General features: G+C 43.1%; 1 protein-coding gene across 3 annotated transcripts in view; it reads right to left on the reverse strand.

Moving 5' to 3' along the window:
• SYTL3 (synaptotagmin like 3) overlaps positions 1-21,620 on the reverse strand; it is a 65,295-nt gene that overhangs the window by 36,121 nt on the left and 7,554 nt on the right. For all 3 annotated transcript variants that reach the window (XM_019527167.1, XM_019527166.1, XM_019527168.1), the window contains exons 2-5: positions 19,830-20,444; positions 17,771-17,986; positions 11,291-11,355; positions 2,217-2,268 (exon numbers count right to left, since the gene is read on the reverse strand). In XM_019527167.1, coding sequence (XP_019382712.1) covers positions 2,217-2,268; positions 11,291-11,355; positions 17,771-17,986; positions 19,830-19,939 — 443 coding nt within the window. In that variant the 5' untranslated portion in view covers positions 19,940-20,444. The remainder of the gene's footprint in view (positions 1-2,216; positions 2,269-11,290; positions 11,356-17,770; positions 17,987-19,829; positions 20,445-21,620) is intronic.

The following is a 21,620-nucleotide window of genomic DNA, read 5'->3' on the forward strand; positions in this document are numbered from 1 at the left end:
CTCCCCAGGTGCAACACCTTACACTTGTCCGTGTTAAACCCCATCCTGTTCTCCTCCGCCCATCCTTGTAACCTATCTAGGTCTAACTGTAGCCTGTTGCTCCCCTCAATTGTGCCCACATCTCCCCACATCTTAGTGTCATCAGCAAACTTGAACAGGGTGCTTTGCACCCCCTCGTCCAAATCACTGATGAAGATATTGAACAGTGCAGGCCCAAGGACTGAGCCCTGTGGGACCCCACTTCCCACGTCCTTCCAGGTCAAGAAAGACCCATCCACTACCACCCTCTGGGTGCGACTCTCTAACCAGTTGGCGACCCATTGGACTGTATGGGTGTCTACGCCACAAGTCCTGCCAGCCGGTCAGGTGACAGGAAGAGGAAGGCCAAGCTCCTACAAACGGCAAGTGAAGAAGGCCAGAGAAGCAGCACGGAGGTGGGCTCCAATGACTACAGTGCCATGGCTGCAGTTTCTGTCAGAAGACTACACCATGCCTTGAACCATCCTCATGATCATCTAAAGTAAGCAAGCATGTTACTTTTTTTGTTTAATGTTAACACCGGTGGTTTGGGTGAGGCTATTTGGGGAAGGAGGAGGCCTCATTGGGGGCTCACTGCAGTGTGGGCACCCCAGCGCCAGACAGGGGGCAATATTCAGGGGTGAGCTGACCCTTGTGCTAGAGAGGGCACAATATTTGGAGATGAGCTGACCCCAGCGCCAGAGGGGGCACAGTATTTGGGGGTGAGTAGACCCCAGCATCACAGAGGGGCCAGAGCCTGAGGGTTTTTTTTTGAGAGCTAGAGCCTGGGAGTCAAACCCTGATTAGTGGGGTTTTTTGACTCACAGGCCTAGCTAGAAAAAAAAGGGGTAAGCCCACCATGGCCAAGATCCCAACATAAATAGGAATTTACAAATACCATCTGTGAGGCTTGGGCTGCAGTGTAGGGAAGGAACAGAGCTGCAGATAGCGCCCCCTGGCATCAGGGCATACAATGGGCAGCCTCCCACTTAATTAACAACAATTAACAACAAGGCGTGGTAGGCGAGAAGGCGGGCGGTTGGCCCATAACAGGTAGGCGGGGCCACCAGTAAACTGACCCCGAGGAGGCCGCCCTGTTACACATACATTATATGGGATTAATATAGTGGTTCCTTTATACACATATTATTAGTTCTAATTTCAACAGGGCAGTGCCCCAATTTAACACAGTACTTGCTTGAAATCAACTAGTATGCTCACATGCTTGGCACACACTGACAAACCTTAACAAATACAGACACTCCTATCGAATATTTATTCTAAAACTAACAACAGGCAAAAATCTCTCCAGCTAGGTTACTGAGTGCCTATACCTTTATTGTCTGTCTTAATTATTATTTTGGACCCCAGGCATTTAAATATAAGCTGTAAATGTAAAAGTAGATCACAACAAAAAAATAATAATTACCACAAATTTCCCAAAATTAAAGGAAGGAAACTCTTTAGCTAAAATAGGATTCTTTCTAGTGTTCACTGTGGCTAAGTACAGACAGTCAAAAAGTCTGAGGCTGAATTGATTCAGTTTTCACAGGTTTATTTAAGCTGTGTAGATTGAACTGATAAGCAAGTGAACAGACATTCACTTTTGATTCCGGAAATGTAGCCAAATGCCTGCAGTGGCACAAGCCAGAAGCCAGGGGGTACTAGAATATGCCTCCCTGCTTGGTTGGAGCAGACAGCTTGGGCCAAGCCTAGCCCGCCCACGCTGCAAGGGGGATTTGTGGGGGAGGTGCAAAGTATCCTGAGATGCTGGGGGACTGTAAATTACCTTGAATCTGGAGGGGATCTGGGACAGAAGTTCAATAAACTGATTTAACCTAAATCAGTTAATTCTGATACTACATCCATCTAGGCTTATCTTAAACTGGTTTTGACCATTTTGAAAGTGGTGTATGTGCACTGAACATCTGTGGTGTTACAGATCTGAACCAGTTTCCAATCACTTGTGTGTAGCTTTCAATCATGGTTTGTGTGTAATTTCTGTCCCTAGTCTGGGTCTTTTCACTAGGGTGCACAAAGACCAAAAAAACGGTCACACTTTCTACAATATTACTTAGCTTGATTCCAAGTTTTATTAATCTTTAGATATGCTGTTTTAGGAATCAGAAAACTTAAACTGTTGGCTGTTTTATATAATAGTCTCAGTGTCCTAGGACATTTTGTTCTCCCAGTCTTACCTCAGTTTTTGATAGGATTTCAAGAGCTTTGCCCCAATTGTTTCACGTCTACCTATAAAGGAAAAAAAAAGACACACAAACACAGTAGTTAGTAGCAATAACCCTAATAGTGATACTATAACACTTTTCAGATACAGAGTGCTTTCAGGCAATGGGCTAAATTTCCAGAAGTTCATGCATATGCAAACTCTTATGAGATTTACCTCTTGCAATTGGCAGCACAACCCCCAAGCACACTTAAATCCCATCTATGCCAAAAAAAACCCTGTAGTATTAATTTAGCTCATCCTCTCCTCAGAGATATTTTAGTAACAATATTAATCTCAAACTCAGATAAATGATCTCCAGCAATTTCTAGACAGTGGGCCTAGCAGTCCGAGGATTTACTGGGACCTGATTAGCACATTGGTCATAGACTAGGCCACTGAATGGGAGTAATTTTGACCTATAAACCACAAACTCACTAAAAGACTAAAAGCTTGCTTTAATCAGATGCTACAAAGTATGCCAAAATAAGCTTTTGTCTGTGAAAGCCTATGCTTCTTTGAATTAACCTATAAGGTACCCTCTGCCTCGCTTGAGACTAACACGGCTTACTGGAGCATTCATGCTAGAAGCCTGTTCACCTTTTATAAGGCTGTTTTAGTTTTTCACACAGTAGGTTTGAACAAGTATAAATATGCACAAATAAATCCCAAACACTCTGGTCAGCTAGCTCACCCAATCACAGAGCAGAAGCAAAATTGCATGATTTATGGGACCAATCACAAGACAAAAAACAACTGCAAATATTTGTTTGGTCACAAACAAATTAAATAAAAATTACAAACTGTTCATGAATAATGAAAAAACAGAAAAGGGCTAAGTTTATATAATAAATGGGAAACTGAAAATAATTGGCTCAAAGTTATTGCTAAATCTCTCTTAATATTATCAGCATGTAACCAATAATGCAGCTTTATGGTATTATTGTGCTTTGTTTTGCAAAAGATGCATCATTAAAAATAATTATATATAAAGTAAATCAACTTTAAACATGAGAGCTTGATGTTGATAATAAACAGCAATAATTTTTCTTCATGTCATAATGCTTAACAAGTGCTCTTGGTATAATGCAGTTTTGACAATCAATGGCTATTATCAATGAGTAATGCCTAGTATCTTAATTTATTAATGCCTGAAATTACTTTTTAGCTTACCAATTTATTATTTAGTAAAAGCAGCCTATCATTTTTTATGAAAAGGTGTTGCTTAAATCATAGTTCAGTGCTAAAAACATTAATAGAAGTATTGGCATAAGAGTATAACTTTTTTAAGTCTCCAATATGGTAAAAGATGCAGTACGTGCTAATCAATTCACCATGTTATATAGCAAGCAAGCACCTAATTTGCATTACATTATCAGGCCAAAAGAGGGCACTCTTTCTACAGGCTTGGAAGATTTCTAAGTATAACGCAGAATTTCAAATATCTACAAAGATAAAATCATACAAGATGCTGAATATCTTCAATTCCTGTCAGTTTCATCCTTTGTAAGATCAGGTCCCATCTCTGGGAACGACAGAAGATACTTATCCTTGGATTTCGGACAGATTGTTAGAATTAGCCTCAACAAACGTCCTCTGAAGAAAAAATGAGATCAAAGCATAATACTATCAAACTCCATTGCCTTGAACAGTGCAGGTTGATTCACCTTCTTAAACTGGGAAAGTGCAAATTGTCCAGTAGGGGATTTAGTGGCATCTACAAATAACCTCTGGATTATTTTTTTAGTAAGAAGTAGTATTATTGCTCAGGGTTTTTTGTTTTTGTTTTTTTAATTTTGCCAGATGGCAGCTTTCAAAGAATGCCTGTTGTTTCAAAGATAACCTGTCTTGTGACATTCTTGTTAACAAACTAAGAAAATACAGACTAGACAACGGTGGATACATAACTTGTTGAGGGAAAAAATCATGCTCAATAAGTAGTCATCAATGGCTCAGTGTCTATTTGGGAGGAGATAAACTAGGTTCGCTGGGGGATGGAGACCAAAGCCCTGAGGTAAGTGGGGAAATGGGTGACCTGGATGAAGAGTAAGTAAGAAGGGGCAATAGGAGAGGTGTTCTCATACTTCCTGAGAAATCAGGACAATAGACTAGTTACCTCAGGTATCTGTACAGGAATGCACAGAGCCTGGGAAGCAAGCAGAAAGACTTGGAAGTCCTTGCACAGTCACAACACTGTGACATGACTGGAATAATACAGACTTGGTGGGAGCTCACATGACTGGAGTACTCATGGGTGGGTACAAACTGTTCAGGAAGGACAGGTAGGGGAGAAGAGGAGGAGTTGCAGTTTATGGAAAAGAGCTGTATGATTGCTCAGAGTTCCAGTATGAAACTGGAGACAGGCCTGTTGAAAGTCTCTGGGTTAGGGTAAGAGCAATAGGGAGAGCAATAAGGATGGTGTTGTGGTGGAGGTCTGCTATGGGCCACCAGACCAGGAGGATGAGGTGGATGAGGCTTTCTTCAGACAGCTAGCAGAAGTTTCCCAATCACAAGCCCTGGCTCTTATGGGGGACTTCAATCACCCTGACATCTGCTGGGAGGGCAATACAGCAGTGCACAGGCAATCCAAGAATGTTTTGGAGAGTGCTGGGGACAACTTCCTGGTGCAAGGGCTGGAAAAGCCAACTAGGGGTCATGCTCTTCTTGACCTGCTGCTCACAAAGAGGGAAGAATTGGTGGGGAATGTAGAAATGGATGGGACTTGGGCAGCGGTGACCACAAGGTGACTGAGTTCAGGATCCCGATAAAAGAAAGGATGGAGAGCAGCAGTCCAGGACCCTGGACTGTTAGAAGGGCTGATTTCGACTCAGGGAACTCATAGGCAGGATCCCCTGGAAAGCCAGTTTGATGGGGAGAGGAGTCCAGGAGAGTTGCCTGTACTTTAAAGAAGCCTAACTGAGAGCGTAGGAACAAAACATCCCAATGTGCAGAAAGACTAGCAAGTATGACAGAAGACCAGCTTGGCTTAGCAGGGAACTCTTCAGTAAATTAAATCACAAAAAGAAAGTTTATAGGAAGTGGAAACTTGACAAACAACCAGGGAGGAGTATAAAAGTATTGCTCAGGCATGCAAAGATGAAGTCAGGAAGGCCAAAGCACAATTGGAGTTGCAGCTAGCAAGAGATCTGAAGAGTACCAAGAAGGGTTTCTACAAGTTTGTCAGTAGCAAGAGGAGGCTCAGGGAAAATTTGGGTCAGTTACTGAATGGGGAGGCAACCTTGTGACAGAGGATGCAGAAAAGGCTGAAGTACTCAAAGCCCTTTTTATCTCAGTCTTCACAGGGAAGGACAGCTCCCAGACTACTGCACCTGGCAGCAAAGTTTGGGGAGGAAATGACCAGCCAACAGTGGTGAAAGAACAGGGTAGGGACTATTTTAAAAAGCTGGACTTATACAAGTCCTTGGGGCTGGAAGAGATGCACCTGAGGGTGTGGAGGGAGTTGGCTGACATGACTGCAGAGCCACTGACCATCAACTTTGCAAACTCATGGCGATCAGGAGAGGTCCTAGATAATTGGAAAAAGGTAAACATAGTACCCATATTTAAGAAAGGGAAATAGGAGGATCCAGGGAACTACAAACCAGTCAACTTTGCAGATCCTCAAGGAACCCATCTTGAAGCACTTGGAGAAGAGGGTGATTAGGAACAGGCATAATGGATTCACCAAGAGCAAGTCATGCCTGATCAACCTGATTGCCTTCTATGATGAGATGACTGGCTCTGTGGGCACAAGGAGACCAGTGGATGTGGTAAATATTTCTTTAAGCTATGTGTCGCAGAGCATTTTGGTGCTCTGCTCCTATGAAGAGGGAAGGTGTGTCGCAGAGCACATTGGTGCCCTGCTCCTATGAAGAGTGGAAACTGCTAGGGAAAGAGCCCTAGCAGTAAGTAAGGAGCCCAGCTGCTGGTTGCGAGGGTAACTGGAGTGAACTAGTGGCCCACACCTGCCAGCGGTCAGCTGACCGGAAGGGGCAGGGCCTGGCGCGCGCAAACCCCAGGGCTGAGGCCAGGCTGGCAGTTCCCTGCTAGCAGCCATGGGTGAAGGAGCTCTCCCAGAGCAAGCAGAGGGGAGAGGCCAGACTGCAGGTACAGCTCCGAGACTGGGGGAAGGATAGAGCACCCTGATGTGGTGGGAATAACGTTATAGCCGAGCAGCTTGATTTTATGTCACAGCCCAGGGACTTATGTTTTGTTTCTTGTTGTATAAAACACCGGTGGTTTGGGTGACACTATTAGGGGTTGAAGGAGGCCTCATAGGGGATCCATGGTAGTGTGGGGACCCTGGAGCCAGAGAGGGTGCAGCATTTTGGGGTGCACTGACCCCAGCCCCAGGCAAAAGGGGGCAGAGTGAGAAGCCCCCAGATGGGGGCCATGGAAAGCCAGAGTGCCGGTGGGGAGCGGTGCGAGACAAGGGCCGCAGACAGCCCGAGCACCAGGGGGATGCAGAGCCAGACAGGGCTGCAGAGAGCCCGAGCGCCAGGAAGGCACAGAGCCAGACAGGGCCACGGAGGGCCCAGGGAGGACAAGGGGGCCACATTACAACAGGGCCCAGACCAAACAACATTGGTACCATCTGTGAAGCTGGGGGCATGGTAAAGGTGTGGTTGGAGCCATGCACAGCCCACGACAGAATGGGGCCAAGGTACAACAGAAAACTGTGTTCAAGAGGACAGCTAGGCAGCCTCCCTATTATACCATAACATCAAAGATGTGGCAGACAAGATTTGAGGGTGCTTTGAGGCAAACCTGGCATGGTAAGGGCGTGCTAGGGGAGATCATGGCCACCCCTAGGACCCCACTCCGTGACGCAATGATTTTAATATGGTGTCTCACAACATTTTCACAGGCAAACTAAGGAAATATGGGCTGGATAAATGGACTGTAAGGTGGATAGAAAACTGGCTGGAGCTTTGGGCTCAGAGAGTAGTAATTAATGGCTCGATCTCTAGTTGGCAGCCAGTATCAAGTGGAGTGCCCCAGGGGTCAGTGCTGGGGCCAGTTTTTCATAGAGTTCATAGACATTAGGGCTGGAAGGGACCTTGGAAGATCTTCGAGTCCAGCGCCCTGCCCCAGGGGCAGGAAGTCAGCAGGGGTCATAGGATCCCAGCAAGATAAGCATCCAAATGTCTCTTGGAGGTGTTCAAAGTAGGTGCTTGAACCACCTCTGGTGGCAGTCTATTCCAAACCTTGGGGGCTCAGACAGTAAAGAAGTTCTTCCTTATGTCCAGCCTGAAATGGTCATGGAGGAGTTTGTAACTATTCGATCTTGTCATCCCTTGCAGTGCTCTGGTGAACAAACATTCCCCCAGATCCTGGTGAACACCCCTGATAAACTTATAGGTGGCACGAGATCACCTCTGAGCCTGTGCTTTTCCAGGCTGAAGAGTCCCACAGCTCTCAGCCTGCTGTCGTAAAGTCTGTTTTCCTGACCTCTGATCATGCGCATGGCTCTCCTCTGGACTCTCTCAAGCTTCTCCACATCCTTTTTGAACTGTGGAGCCCAAAACTGGATGCAGTACTCCAGCTGCAGCCTCACCAAGGCCAAGTACAACAGGAGAATGACGTCCTGGGATTTGCTTGAGAAGCATCTATGGATGCAAGTTAGTGTTTTGTTCACTTTACTAAGCACAGCATCACATTGAAGGCTCATGTTCATCTTGTGGTCAATCCTGACCCCCAAGTCCCTTTCGTCCGTAGTGCTAGCCAGCGTAGCACTGCCGAGCCTATAAGGATGCTGTAGGCTTTTCTTCCCAAGGTGGAGAACCTTGCATTTTTCACTGTTAAACACCATCAGGTTCTCATCTGCCCATTTCCAGACCCTGTCAAGGTCAGCCTGGATCACCCTCCTGTCCTCAGGTGTGTATGCTTTGCCGACGACACCAAACTTCGTGATAAATTTGGCCAGTCCACTTCTGACACCAATGTTCACATCATTAATGAAGATGTTAATTATTATAGGCCCAAGGACAGAACCTTGAGGGATTCCACTGGTCACAGAGCACTACGACGACTGATTCCCGTCAACCATCACCCTCTGGGTCTGACCACAGAGCCAATTCCCCAGCCAGTGGACCGCGGTGAAGCTGAGGCCGCAGTTGGCCATTTTTGCTAAACGGTGATCATGGGATACCAGATCAAAGGCTGTTTTAAAGTCAAGATATACGACATCAATCTCTTCCCCCTTGTCCAGGTGATAGGTCACCTGGTCGTAGAAGAAAATGAGATTGGTCAAGAAAGACCTACCCGCGACAAACCCGTGCTGGCTATCCTTCAGGATTTTGCCATCACCCAGTCTATTGAGAATGGTCTCTTTGACAATCTTTTCTAGGATCTTGCCCCTTTTGTTCAATGTCTTCATCAGCAACCTGGAAGATGGCATAGAGTCCACCCTCAGCAAGTTTGTAGATGACACTAAGCTGTGGGAAGTAATAGATATGCTGAAGCGTATGGCTAGGCTTCAGAGGGACCTAGACGAATTGGAGGATTGGGCCAAAAGAAATCTCATGAGATTGAACAAGGACAAGTGCAAAGTCCTGTACTTAGGACAGAACAATCCCATGCACTGGTACAGGCTGAGGGCTAACTGGCTGGGCTGCAGCTCTCAGAAAAGGACCTGGCGGTTACAATGAACAATAAGCTGAATATGAGTCAACAGTGTTCCCTTGTTGTGAAGAAAGCTAACAGCATACTGAGCTGCACTGGTAGGTGCGGTGCCAGCAGGTCAAGGGAAGTGAGTATTCCCCTCTATTCAGCACTGGTGAGTCTACATATGGAGTACTGTGTTTCCTACAGAAAGGATGTGCAGAAAGTCCAGCAGAAGACAACAAAAATGGTGAGGGGACTGGAGCACATGACTTCTGAGGAGAGGCTGAGGAAACTGGGCTTATTTAGTCTGGAGAAGACAAAGACTGAGAGAGGCTTTAATACCAGCCTTCAACTTCCTGAAGGGAGGTTTGAAAGAGGATGGAGTTAAACTGTTCTCAGTGGTGGCAGATGACAGAACAAGCAGCAATGGTCTCAAGTTGCAGCAAGGGAAGTTTAGGTTAGATATTAGGAAGAATCTTCTCACTAGGAGGGTAGTAAAATACTGGAACATGTTACCCAGAGAGGTGGTGGAAGCTCCATCCTAAGAAATTTTTAAGACCTGGCTAGAAAAAGCTTTGGCTGGGATGATCTAGTTGTGGATGGTCCTCCTTTGAGCAGGGGGTTGGACTAAATGACCTCCTGAGTTCCCTTTCAACCCTAAATTTCTATGATTCCAAATAGGATTTCCAAGGGGCTCTATCCTGGGTTCATTATTGTTTAATATCTTTATTAAATTATTTGGATGATGAGATCAAGTGCATGCTTAGCAAATTTTTGGATGACACCAAAATGGGTAGTGTTGCAGACATTCTGAAGAGTACAAATAAGATCCAGAATGACCTGGAGAAATGGCCTGCAATCTCTCAGATGAGATTCAACCAGGACAAGTGCAAAGGCCTCCACTTCGGAACAGAATAATCACACGCATACATACAGATGAGGGAATGAGTGGTTAGGCTGCAGTACTACAGAGAAGTACCTGGGAATTATAACAGACAATAAGCTGACTAGGAGCAACAGTGCACTCTTGTTGCAAAAAAGCCAAGAGTATACTGTGTTATCTTAACAAGACTGTCACTGGTAAGGCCTCACCCCACGTACTGTGTCCAGTTTTGAGCCCCACACTTCAAAAAGGATGTGGAGAGTTTGGAAACGGGGTAGCACAGAGCAATGACAATTATTAGGGGCCTCAGTGGCAAGACTTATGAGGAAAATCTGAAAGAACTAAGGTTATGTAGTCTGGAGAAGAGAAGACTGAAAGGGAGATTTGATAATGGTCTTCAAATACTTGAAGGGTAAATACAGAGAGGATGGAGATGGGTTTTTCTTTGTGACCATATGTGACAGGATGAAGAGCAATGGCTTCAAGCTTCAGCAGGGGAAATCTAGGTTGGAACTTTCTGATGAGGATGGTCAAGCACTGGAACAGGCTACTTAGTTGTGGAATCTGCATTCTTGAAAGATTTCAAGAGCAGGTTAGACAGACTGAGACAGTATTGTCAGGGATGATCCTGCCTTGAGCAAGGCCTGGACTAGATGATCTTGTGAGGTCCCTTCCAGCCCTACTTTCCTATGACCCTACACTTATATGACAGCCTTTTACTTTTTCAGTCATAAACATCCTCCTGGGCAAACAGAAGGCAAAAGGCAATCGTGCTCCCAAGGGTGCCTTCCAGCACAGCCCCCCTTATCATAAAGGAGGTAGTTGGGGTCTAATGGTTCTTGGTTTCCCCTATGTACAATCCCTTCTTATTTTCAAAGTCACTATTAGTTTAAAACAGTGAGTGTCCCATACTGGGAAAAGTGAGGAATTGCTTCAACTCAGCTACAGGTTGGACAGAGTGCACTGCAAACTCCCATTTGGATGTGATTCAAATGAGCAGATCCAGGGGGCTAATACAGGTGGATAGGCATGCACCTCCTTCCTCTCCCACTTCCTCTGGTGCTTGGTGGCCCCACTGCTGGTAAAAGGGCCCTGAGTGTCTACCTCATAGCCTGCACCTCTAAATTAAATGGAAGCTTTACCATTAATTTTAATGGAGACTGAATCATGTAATTTCTGTCCACATATTGTAGTACTTGTATGGTTATTTCACATGCCACTGTATTTCATATTACTGTCAAGCTGTACCCTTATTTGGTGCTCACAGCTTGTGTCATCTTGTTCAAGTTGATATGGTTCAAATTTTTCATATTACCCAGCCAAATTGCTTTGTGCTTTCAAATATATTATTCTGGTTTCTGCTAGAGATAAAAAGACATGCATTCTGCGGTCTTCCACACACTGAACCTACACCACAAAATGCTGTCTTTATTTCACACTTCTCTCCCACCAGTTGGGAAATGAAACAGAATGACATGGTAAGGACTTGGATTGTTTTTGCTTCCGTAAGGGCTACATACTGCACAGGAGTTTTTTTGTTGTCTGAGTGGGTGATTTACCTTCACCTGGGAATTTCTTCGCTCGTTCCTCAAAGAACCATTCACCAGTTTTTACCTTCATGGCTCTGAAAAACAACAGCAGACACTTGAACCTTCTCTATGCAGTTTACAATATATATTTTCATATTTAATTGTGTGTGCTTGAGACAACAGAATAAGTGTCTATTTAACAAATCAAAAGAAATAAGACTAATCCTTCAGTACAACTAATATCTTACAGAAGTCCCCACTGAGGGCATGGGGGCAAATGGTCAACTTTGTTCTCCATGTGGGAATTATTCTGCAGGAAGTCTTAAATAGCATGCAGAGCAACCATTTGGAGGTCAAGGAGTCCTGGGTTCCATTCCCAGTTCTGCATCCAATTTGCTGTACAAGCTCAGGCAAAGCACATTTGGATGTATTTTTGCCTCCAGTCATAACATAGCTCAAATAAGTGAAAACAGACAATGCTGAAGTGCATGCTTTTCAGTGGAATTTAAAATGGCTACATGGGAGCACATGCCAAACGGCAGGTCCATAGCTCTAAAGAAGGAAAGAACATGTCTTCTCATCATTGATATGAATGGGCTGGTACCACGGCCTATCCTTCATCTTAAGCTTTCCTTTATGGAGAGGTTGATGTCAGTCACCAGATTCAGAATCTTATAAGGGTGATGCTTCACTGAGTATGCAATCAACATAAGAACAGACTCTCAGAATAAGAAAAAAACAACATGCATTTTTCAACTGAGCGATAAACAATTCTGAAATCCACAAAGGCCAGAGAAAAATAGCCCTGGGGTATCCACTCACTCTATTTGACAGTAGGTCAGAGAGTTTGTAGGACACTGTCTCACCTTAGGGTCCATTTCTAAGCACCTAAAGATAAGCAACTTTGTGGGTACATACAAATGTTCATGGAGGTTAGATTGCATTAAAAATGACCATTCCATCTAACTTAGGTCACCCACATGCAGACCTTAGACTGACCTGACTAGTAAGTGCAAGTACAAACTGTTCCAGGAAGATTAGATCAGTCAAAAATAGCTGAACCAATCTAATTTAACTGTACCTTGGAAGTGCAGTAAGTTAGATTGGATATGGCTAGACAGATCTAACACCTTCTGCACACTTTCCCAGCACAGCCCTGGGATTGGAAAAGCTCAGCCACTGGCCCCAGCCCCAGAGTTGCACGTTTCCTACCTGACCCCTTGGCACTGGGCTAATTTTAGCACTCCCTCCCTCCTGCAGATAGTCAGCCCAACTCCCCCATGGACTCCACAACACCACTAGCTTCCCCATCCCTCCCCTAATGTACCTTAGATCGGGGGCCATTTTTTAACCCGACCTACTCTCTGAACTGCTATCTGTAAAGTCTATACAAAGTCTATATTTAGAGGAATGAAATATACACAGCTTCTATGACCCTAAATGGAAAGGAAAAATTTCCACTTCTTCGGATATCAGGCTACTGACATGCCAAACCAGAGATTTTTGGTACCTAACTTTAATTAACAGAGCTTGAAAATTCTGAGAGAGAAAACTGAAACAACCTTCCCTACCTTGTCTTGGGCACTGCTCTAAAGCCATGTACTGCATCATAATAGATCAGCTATGCAGGAAACTTCAGATATTCCTTTCTCTCATATTAGAAGGAGCACAACTTGGCATGTTACAATTTAAGAACATGACATAGTGGTAACTGACTGATGTCTCTGATTACACCGGTACTTCAGAAGTAAAATTTTGGTGGCGCCATGTTTATGCACCATATTCCTCTAGCTCTCTTTGTTCCCCTTTTATGTCTCAGCAGTGATTTTCAACTGGGTGCTGTGGCACGCAGAGGTGCCTTGAGATCCTTTCAAGGATGCTGCAGGGTTCCATGTAATGTTAGCACTGTTAGGTGTGCAAACATTATTTACAAGATAAACCCAGAGATTTCAAATAGGAATCCATAGTGTCAAAAACAGTTGACCTGTTGTGGGTGGAGTTCTTTGCTACTGAAGAACTGCTCTGCTATTTTTCTTTAGTTAAAAAAACAAGTGGGCTAGGGACAGACATTACACATAAACCAGTTTAAGTGATCAGAAACTGGTTTAAATCTGTAACAGAACAGACATTCACTCCACATAAACCAACCTGAAAATGGCCAAAACCAGTTTGAGATAGACCTGGTCGAATGTGGTATCAGACTTAACTGATTTGGGTCAACCGGCTTTATGCAATGTCTGTCCCAGACCCCTTGCTGGTTTAAGATAAACCAGACACCCCCAGCATCCCAGCATGCTCTTGGGCTGGGCAGGCCTCTCTACTCCACAGCAGGGCTGGCCACTCCCTCTGCCCTCTAGCCTGCCATGGCCCCTGAGGCAAATTTCTTCCTCGGTCCCCTCTCCCCTCCACTGGCAAACCCTGTGTACCACAACTGCCATTTGCCAGCCCCAGCCACATCTCCATGGCTTGCTGGCAAACAGGCAGGGATGGAGTTAATTGCTCACTCTGTCCCCTCTCTCCCCCAGAACCCCTGGGGCTTTGGCTGCAGTCTCTGCCACATGTCTGGAACAGCAAGTGTTGGCAAAGACTGACAATCATCACACATGCCGATAAAGAGTTAAGAGAAGTTGCAAACAGCTTCACCAAAGAATGAAGAGAGCTACATTTATATGATAAAGCCTTTCTGAATGCCTGGCTGTAAGGAGACGCTTTGCACTCAGGATTAGTGAAACTAATTCTTGTCTTTCTGGTTTACATTTTAAGTTAGACTAAGCTGTGTATGCTGAGTTTTACTGGGCTGTATCACAGCTTAGGCAAAGATTTTTGGTAGTTCCCTGTCGTATGTTTTGCAAATTGCTGTGTTCAGTATATGCTTGCTTCAGAGAGAGGACTTTTTCCCCAACCCCTGTGTGCTAGCCTGGGCTGGTGCCTGGTGGCACCACCTCTGCTCCAGCAGGGAGGGGTGAGAGCCTTGGAGGGTGTCTCTCTTTCCTCCTCTTTGGCAGCGGCTGGCAGGCATGCTCTAGCATCCCCCCCCAACACCACCACCTTCTGGCTTGACCGTTGAGCCACTTCAGGCATGTGCCTGCATTTCCTGGTTACCAGAGCATGCCTGTCCAGTTATTAATCAGTTTAAACTGCACAGCTTAGACTAACCTGCAAAGAGTGAATCAATTCAGGCTTGGGCTTTTTGAATGTTTGTCCCTAGCTGTGAAGACTAAAAGCTGACATTTTTCAACGGATGCCTCGATTCTAAACAGCCACGGAGAATTTCCTCTCTTTTAGTCTTTTAAATCTGTAAACCAATGTTCCATCACCAAGGGTTTGTGGGCATGTGACTTACAGAACTAGCATACACTGGCATATACACATTTCTTTATTTCTCCCGATCTGGTGCAAAGCAACAAGCCATGATTTACAATAACTGAATATGTACAAAATTAGAGGGCTAAAGCTAGTTTTCCCTGGCAAAGGGTTCATGAATTATTATTGATCAAAACTGCAACAAGGCATTTTTTTGTCTCTAAAGAATTTACGTGCAAAAAACCCATTGCTTTAGTTTTTGTTTTTCCTCACTTTTAGATAGCTGTGAAAGTAAACAAAGCAAAAATTACAGTTTGTAAAACCACTGACAAAATGTCATGCTTTTATCCACGTTGTTTTTTTATGCAACACGTATATGTTGATTGCTAAGATACCACATTCATGTGCAGTGATGCAAAAAAGGCAGCACCTTTTTGCAGGGTTCCATAGAATACAAGAAAGAAAACAGGCCTGTAAAGTTTAAATTGATTTTCATGACCACAGTCAACTTCAAATCTAATCCATTTGTTTCAAACAAGAAGTATTGAGTAGTTTAAGGTTATACAACTGCCTCTGAGTCCCCTGGCCAATTTTTGTGGTTTTATTACTGCCTTTTTCAAAATGCATCTCTCTCCCCTTATGTTTCATGAGCATATATCATGCCAAGTCCCAATTTCAGTTAAACTGCCCTTCCCCACACAAAACTAGCAGCTTGTGAGTTCCAAATTTGGCCAATCATATTCCTTTGTCAAGCAGAGACATCTCTATAGCCCTACGGTAAAACATATCCATGGCTCTTATTCGGATTGCTTTTGAGATGCTTGTTTTCAGATGTACAAAGAGAAAAGGCACACAAGAGGTTAAAAGAGACCATCTATTCACCCACATAAGCACATCAGATCAAAGCTGTGAAAGCAGTAAACTCACTGAATTTTGTTTACTTGGGCTTTACATCAGTGAACTCATCTAGTTTCAGAACATGGGAGATACAGTTCCATTTTGATTTTGAAGTTTCAGAAACACTGTCTAGTGGCACTCTTATCACTGTTTGTCCTCAGTTTGATATATCAAGTTTTTTTTCTACAATAATCTTGGTATCTACCACTGGAGTAGGGAGGGGAGAACTTCAGTGATGTTTCTGATATCAGTACTTTATTGTAAGGGAAAAAAAACATTCTAACAGCATTCAGAGTTTAACCAAAAAAACCCCAAAAACCCAAGATGAAGATAATGAAATGACACCAGTTATCAAATATTCATCAGTAAGTTTTGTAACTAATACTTTACAGCCAGTCACTATACTTTTCTTCATAAAAATACACACCATCTCCAGCAATCAAGACTCTACAACAAGGTATTTAGGTCTTGATTTTTTAAGAGGTGAGTTCCTTCACTGGAATTAAGGATGCTCAGCATCTCTGAAACCTGGATTCTAAATTTCTAAATCATCTAAATCTTTCCTCATCCTCTTAAATATGGGACACTGAGTAGAACTCACCTCACTGCAGGAGACCCAAACATGGCTCTATCCAGCTCCTAAGCTATATAGCCCTGAAAAGAGTCTGCCATCATCTCAACCAACTTTGGATCAGATTTGTACTGAAAAGTTCAAACGATACCTAATCAAGAACAGAACCTTGCAGCATCTCTCTGCTCTAAGGTAAATAACACTCACTGACGATGCACAATTTTTCAAGAACAACAGTATGAAAAAAATAAGAGATTTCCTTGAACAAAGACTGGAGTGTTTCTAAAAACCATACTGGAAGAACGGAATCACAAGTTCTAATCATGATTCAATGACTCCAATTATTTAAATAAGCAAATTAAAAGACTTACGGTTCATTTATTTGGAATTTTGCAGCAAAAGTAAGAAGGTAATACATTTGAAAACTGATGCATGTAAAGTTCTGACTATACATTCTTGTCCCCAAAATGGTCTCATTCAAATTTAAACTAAGTATTTTAACACATATATACTATTGGTTAACTTTAGTACATTATAGCTACAGGAATAGCTAGCAAGCAGTCAGGAACTGTTATATAAAAGATGATCCCTCTAGCAGCACAATACCAGCACCAGACTGCTAGGATATGGCTTCAGTATGAACTCAGAGAAGAATGCCATCAGTGGAATAATTTCTATATAAAAATTAAACTACTTCAAATCCTGCCTAGTTTCACAATCCCAGGAAGAGCTGAAGTACAGGTGCATCAGTGTCCTATATTTCACTAGTTTTTGCTAAACACAAGGGAATGAACATGGTTCCACTGAAGTCAAGTCCTTACAGACTTCACTGGGACTGGGATGTGACAAGATCTCAATACTTACCAACGGTATCTTAAGTACAGGTTTCCCTTGATTTATGTGGGTTCTGTACATGGGAATTTGCTCTTATGCAATGACTCTTTTTATACCCAAAATTCGTTATATGTGAGGTAAATTCACTCCTATGCCATCGGCATAGGTGCCCTGCCCCAAGCAAGTAAGTCTGCTGGGGAAGGGGAAAGGGTCGTGGGGCCAGGACCCCACTCACCTCAGCCCCTGCTGCAGCTGCACTGGGAGTAGCCAAAGCCAGGCTCTTCCTGGCACTGGAGGGGCAGGTTGGAGGGGGGAAGCTACGGCAAATTTTGGGGTGGCAGCAGCCCCCCTCCCAGTGCTGCCGCCTGCCCTGAGCATCAGGAAGAGCCCAGTGCCGCCACTGGCCCCAGCCCGCAGCAGCATCCTGCTCTCATGCTGCGTACAGATCTGGGGGCACTCACCCCCCCAGGAAGAGCCTGGTGCAGCCCCCCCAGCCTGCAGCCCTCCTGGGGTGCATGTAGCAGTAAGAGCTGCATCCCCCCAGTCCTGTGCCCCACACCCACTGACAGTTCCCTTCGCTTTACTCCCTGCTGCAGCCCCTTGAGTGGCCAATGGGCCATGCCGCAATCCTCCCCCCCACCACCCCTTCCCTGGTCCCAGCCTTACTCCTTCCCTCCCTCACTGCTGTGAGAACATATCGCTATTTCTTACATTGTAAATGGGGTTCCCTTTATGCAAATTCAGTGTATTCACAGTTTTACGGGAACTCATATACTGCATAAATCAAGGGAAACCTATATAATTAAAGCAATCCAGGAGACTTCCTTGCTCCCTCAGTCATGATTTGCATCAAGAGATAAACACAGAACGGGCCATGGGTTATCAAAAGCAATCCAGTTTCTCACCCATGAGCATAGCAGATGGTGCACTTCCACAAGTAGGGATTGAGACAGACGCGACACTCGGAGCACACTCGATGGCTGCACCCATTGCACACCGCACCTCTATTCATCACAAGGCCCAAGGATTTCTGACAGCGAGCACAAGACCTCTCCTGATATTCGTGGCTTGCATTTTTAGCTCCTTTCCACCGAAGCTGCTGCAGCTGTGTTTTCAATTTCCTAACCCCCAAGACAAATAAAAACAAGTATAATCAGAAGTTGATATGAAGGATGTCATAGTGATAATCCTTTATGGAACATACTTCCAAATCAGTGCCTCTATTTGTTATTATTATTTAGATGTATATTTTATTTGCTTTGATTATTTACATTTAGCTCCTCAGGGCAGCTTATAAAAAAAGACAAACAACCCACAAAATAAGAAACAAGAGACATTCCATTTCCCTCCTAACCTCCCCCCCCCGCAATGTCATTTTCAAGCCCACACTCCCCCCTTCTTACAGAGGGTCTGTGTCTGTCCCCAAAAATGCATAAATCCTCCCCCCACCCCACCTCCAACAAAAAACAACATTAAAAGAAGCATTCAAACAAAACATCTGAAATAGCCATAACAGAGAAATAATGATCTTCAGGGCAGGGGTTGTCTATGCTATGTGCTTGTACAATGCTCTGTAGAACGGGACCTTGACAGTGCAGGGGACTCAAGGTGACACTGATGAATATGCGTTGCCTTGCACAATGTACTTTTAACATAATGCTGTACAGGTAGCCCTGCTTGTCATCCAGCAAACACGGGGTTCTGCTCATGCAGACCATATGCACCCATGATAGTGCACCAAAAATACAGCATGAATGTACAATTGCTTGCAAAGTTACACAAGCAAAAGGAGAAGAGGCTAAGGGTGTGTACGTCTGAAAATCTGACTTGTGAGAGAGAACTGCCATAAGTAACTTCAGTGAATGTGCCACCTAAGTCAAACCAAATAAAATACATACAGCTTTAAAACACGGTTTAAAACAAAATGCCTAAAAAAAATCTTGCTTCCTTTACTTACCTTTCATAGCCTTCTAAAAGTGTCAGGATCATCAAGCACTGAGCTCCCTGACCTATTTAAAATTTAGTTACGCCGTAATCCTTTGTTAGGAGAATATTCTACTATGTAAAGCAGAATGGTATAATTTCCACAAAAGAGTAATGTATTGCTCAAATTTAAAAATTAATTAATTTCCTTTCCTTATAGTCTTTTAGTATTTGCTTTCTATAGATGCTTTGCAATCAGATTTTGCCCACACAAATGCTTACAGAAATCAAATTTTAAGTTTCACCATTCATATGTTTGAAGCTAGAGAACTTAAGACTTGCATTTATAAATATTAGCAACACAAATAGTATGTTTTATATGGGGAAGCTGCTCAACAATGTACTGTACAAATGGCCAAAGCTCCTTGTCAGACCCCTGATATAAAGGAAATAAAATAGGCCAGGCAGAGATTTGATCTCAGCCTTCACATTGCAGATTTGTGTGAAGTTGAGGAAATAAAACTTTTCACCTAGCAAATAAAATTTGCTATGCTGGTGACAGAAAATTGTAGACTAGGAGAGGCAACACACTTGGAATACACTTTATTTGATAAGAAACGAGATTCAGCTCAGCTTCAGGATGAGATTCCCAAATCCCCTGTTCAGAACCCTGACGCCAGTGATTAATTAAAACAGGCCAATCTGTGAAGTCTTCCTTTGTAATGGGGATAAGCTTACACACCAGTGAATGTAATGACAGAAAATTGAATTGTAAACTTTTTGCAGAGGGAGTAATCCTTGGAGGGGCATTATTTTTCCAGAAAAGCTGAGAGCTAAATTCATGGAGTAGATGATTCACTGCATTGTATTTGTTCAGGTCCCACCAGTATTCTACAGTGAAGAGGTTATAATCGCTGTTATTTTTCTCATCTGGAAAAAATACCAGTAGCCAAGAGCATGCTAGAAAAGTGGTAAGATTAGAAGAGACAGCAACGAATGGCACAATGCAAAAAGAACAAAAGGGGGGGAAAAGCATAATACCTTATTCTTTCTTCATCCACTTTTCTCAGCATCTGATCACGGTACAGAACCTCCAAAACAGTCTCCTGCTCCAGTTCTTTAAGGAAGTTTAGATTCAGTTCTACAGTCATTTTTCACAAATTTCACTTCCTTTCAAGACTCCTGAACTACGCAGCTTCACTTCATCCAAGCTGACAGATATTAGTACTGCCTGGAGTATGTGCCACTCAGGCCTATGGGTTTTTTAAGTGTCTGTGCTCGTATTTCATTGGTGATGCATTTCTACTGCGTCATACTCTTGAAGAAAAAAATTAAAGAGTCCACCTCCATGCAGACCATTATTTCTAAGTGTCTTTGCCACCTATTGAAGTGAACACACTCATTTAGCAAGGTCAGAGCAGTCTACTGTCTTTCACACGCAAGTACTTCAAGTACTTTTTTGATAAGAATAGCTCCCAAACTGAAAATAGCTCAAAATAGGGTCCCAGATAGGGTTTTATTTGCTAGTAGGCTGAGAAGGCCTTTGCAAAGAGTGACAGCACAAAATACTGGAAAACAGCTTGTCTTACTTGACCTCTCACTTTAGGCATTTCCTGGTAGGAAGTGACTTGAATGAAAGATTATCTTGTCCAGGACCTGCAGAAAAATAAAGCAAATGTGTTATTCTTCCCCATTTTTCTTTTTCAGCACCCCGTGCTAGAAACTGAGCATTACCTTGTGAAAATTAAATTCTACTTTACACAAATATACCTTTCACATGCTGATTCAAACTTACTGGAGTTATTTAATAGGACACACCCATACTTTAGACAGACTTACCATGAGCACTACAAGTTCCATTAATCCTTAGCCTAACACCTTAATGGCTTGGGGAGGAAAAATTGTCTTAATATTAGTAATGCAATCAATAAAAGAAGCTTCCAAGAAAATTCAAAAACTATTCCTGTGGCCTGACTGAAAAGCTATATTGATGGAGATAAATGTTCCTTTGCTGGTTATAAGCTGTTCAACTCATCTTCTTGTAGTGACAAAACACTATAAACTTTTAGGAAAAAGAGAAAGAAAAACATCCCATGGAGTTATTCCATGAATTATTTATAGATTTTAATAGCTAATGGACCTGTCATCTGAATCTTGCCTAACTTCTTTCTGCTGAAGCTAGATAAACACTTCACTACACAACAGTGCTGCTATATTTGTAACACATACACACGAAGAATCAAGAGGACAGTTTCTCAGTCCACACCAATCATTTTGTTATGTGCAAAAATACAAGAAGCAGGAAAATATGAAAAAGGAATAGTTTAAACAAATACACATTTGAATTGCTATTGTACTAAAGTAGTTATTGCATCTGATGTAACCACTCAGATCAGAAGGAGTTTATTTTGAATAAGGAATGCAGAAATTGACTTTATATCTACAGCTTTCAAAAAAATGAATAAAAGAAAAATGCATTATTGTCATAATTATTTTTAATAATATTATATACCACAGTTACACCCACAGAAGAAAAACAGTTACAGAACTATATTCAGAATAGTTGAGAATTTTACAAAATTATACTACACTTTTTCTACTTGTTTATAAAGTCTATTGTTGGTTTGGCATGAATTCTTCAGGTGAGTTTACAAGCAAACCAGTTTTGACCCGCATCTGATATTGTATGTTGTATGTTTATGTATGGATGTATAAAACAAGAGTAATTTTTTGAGTGTTTACTCTGGGAATAAAATAGAGAAAGCCTGATCCTTCATTAGTACTAATACATCTACTAGTGCAGTGGTTTTTTGTATCAGGACCCATTTGTAA

The sequence above is a fragment of the Gavialis gangeticus genome, unplaced genomic scaffold, assembly GCF_001723915.1.
Source record: "Gavialis gangeticus isolate Ggan-Ray unplaced genomic scaffold, GavGan_comp1, whole genome shotgun sequence".
Taxonomy (NCBI): Eukaryota; Metazoa; Chordata; order Crocodylia; family Gavialidae; genus Gavialis; species Gavialis gangeticus.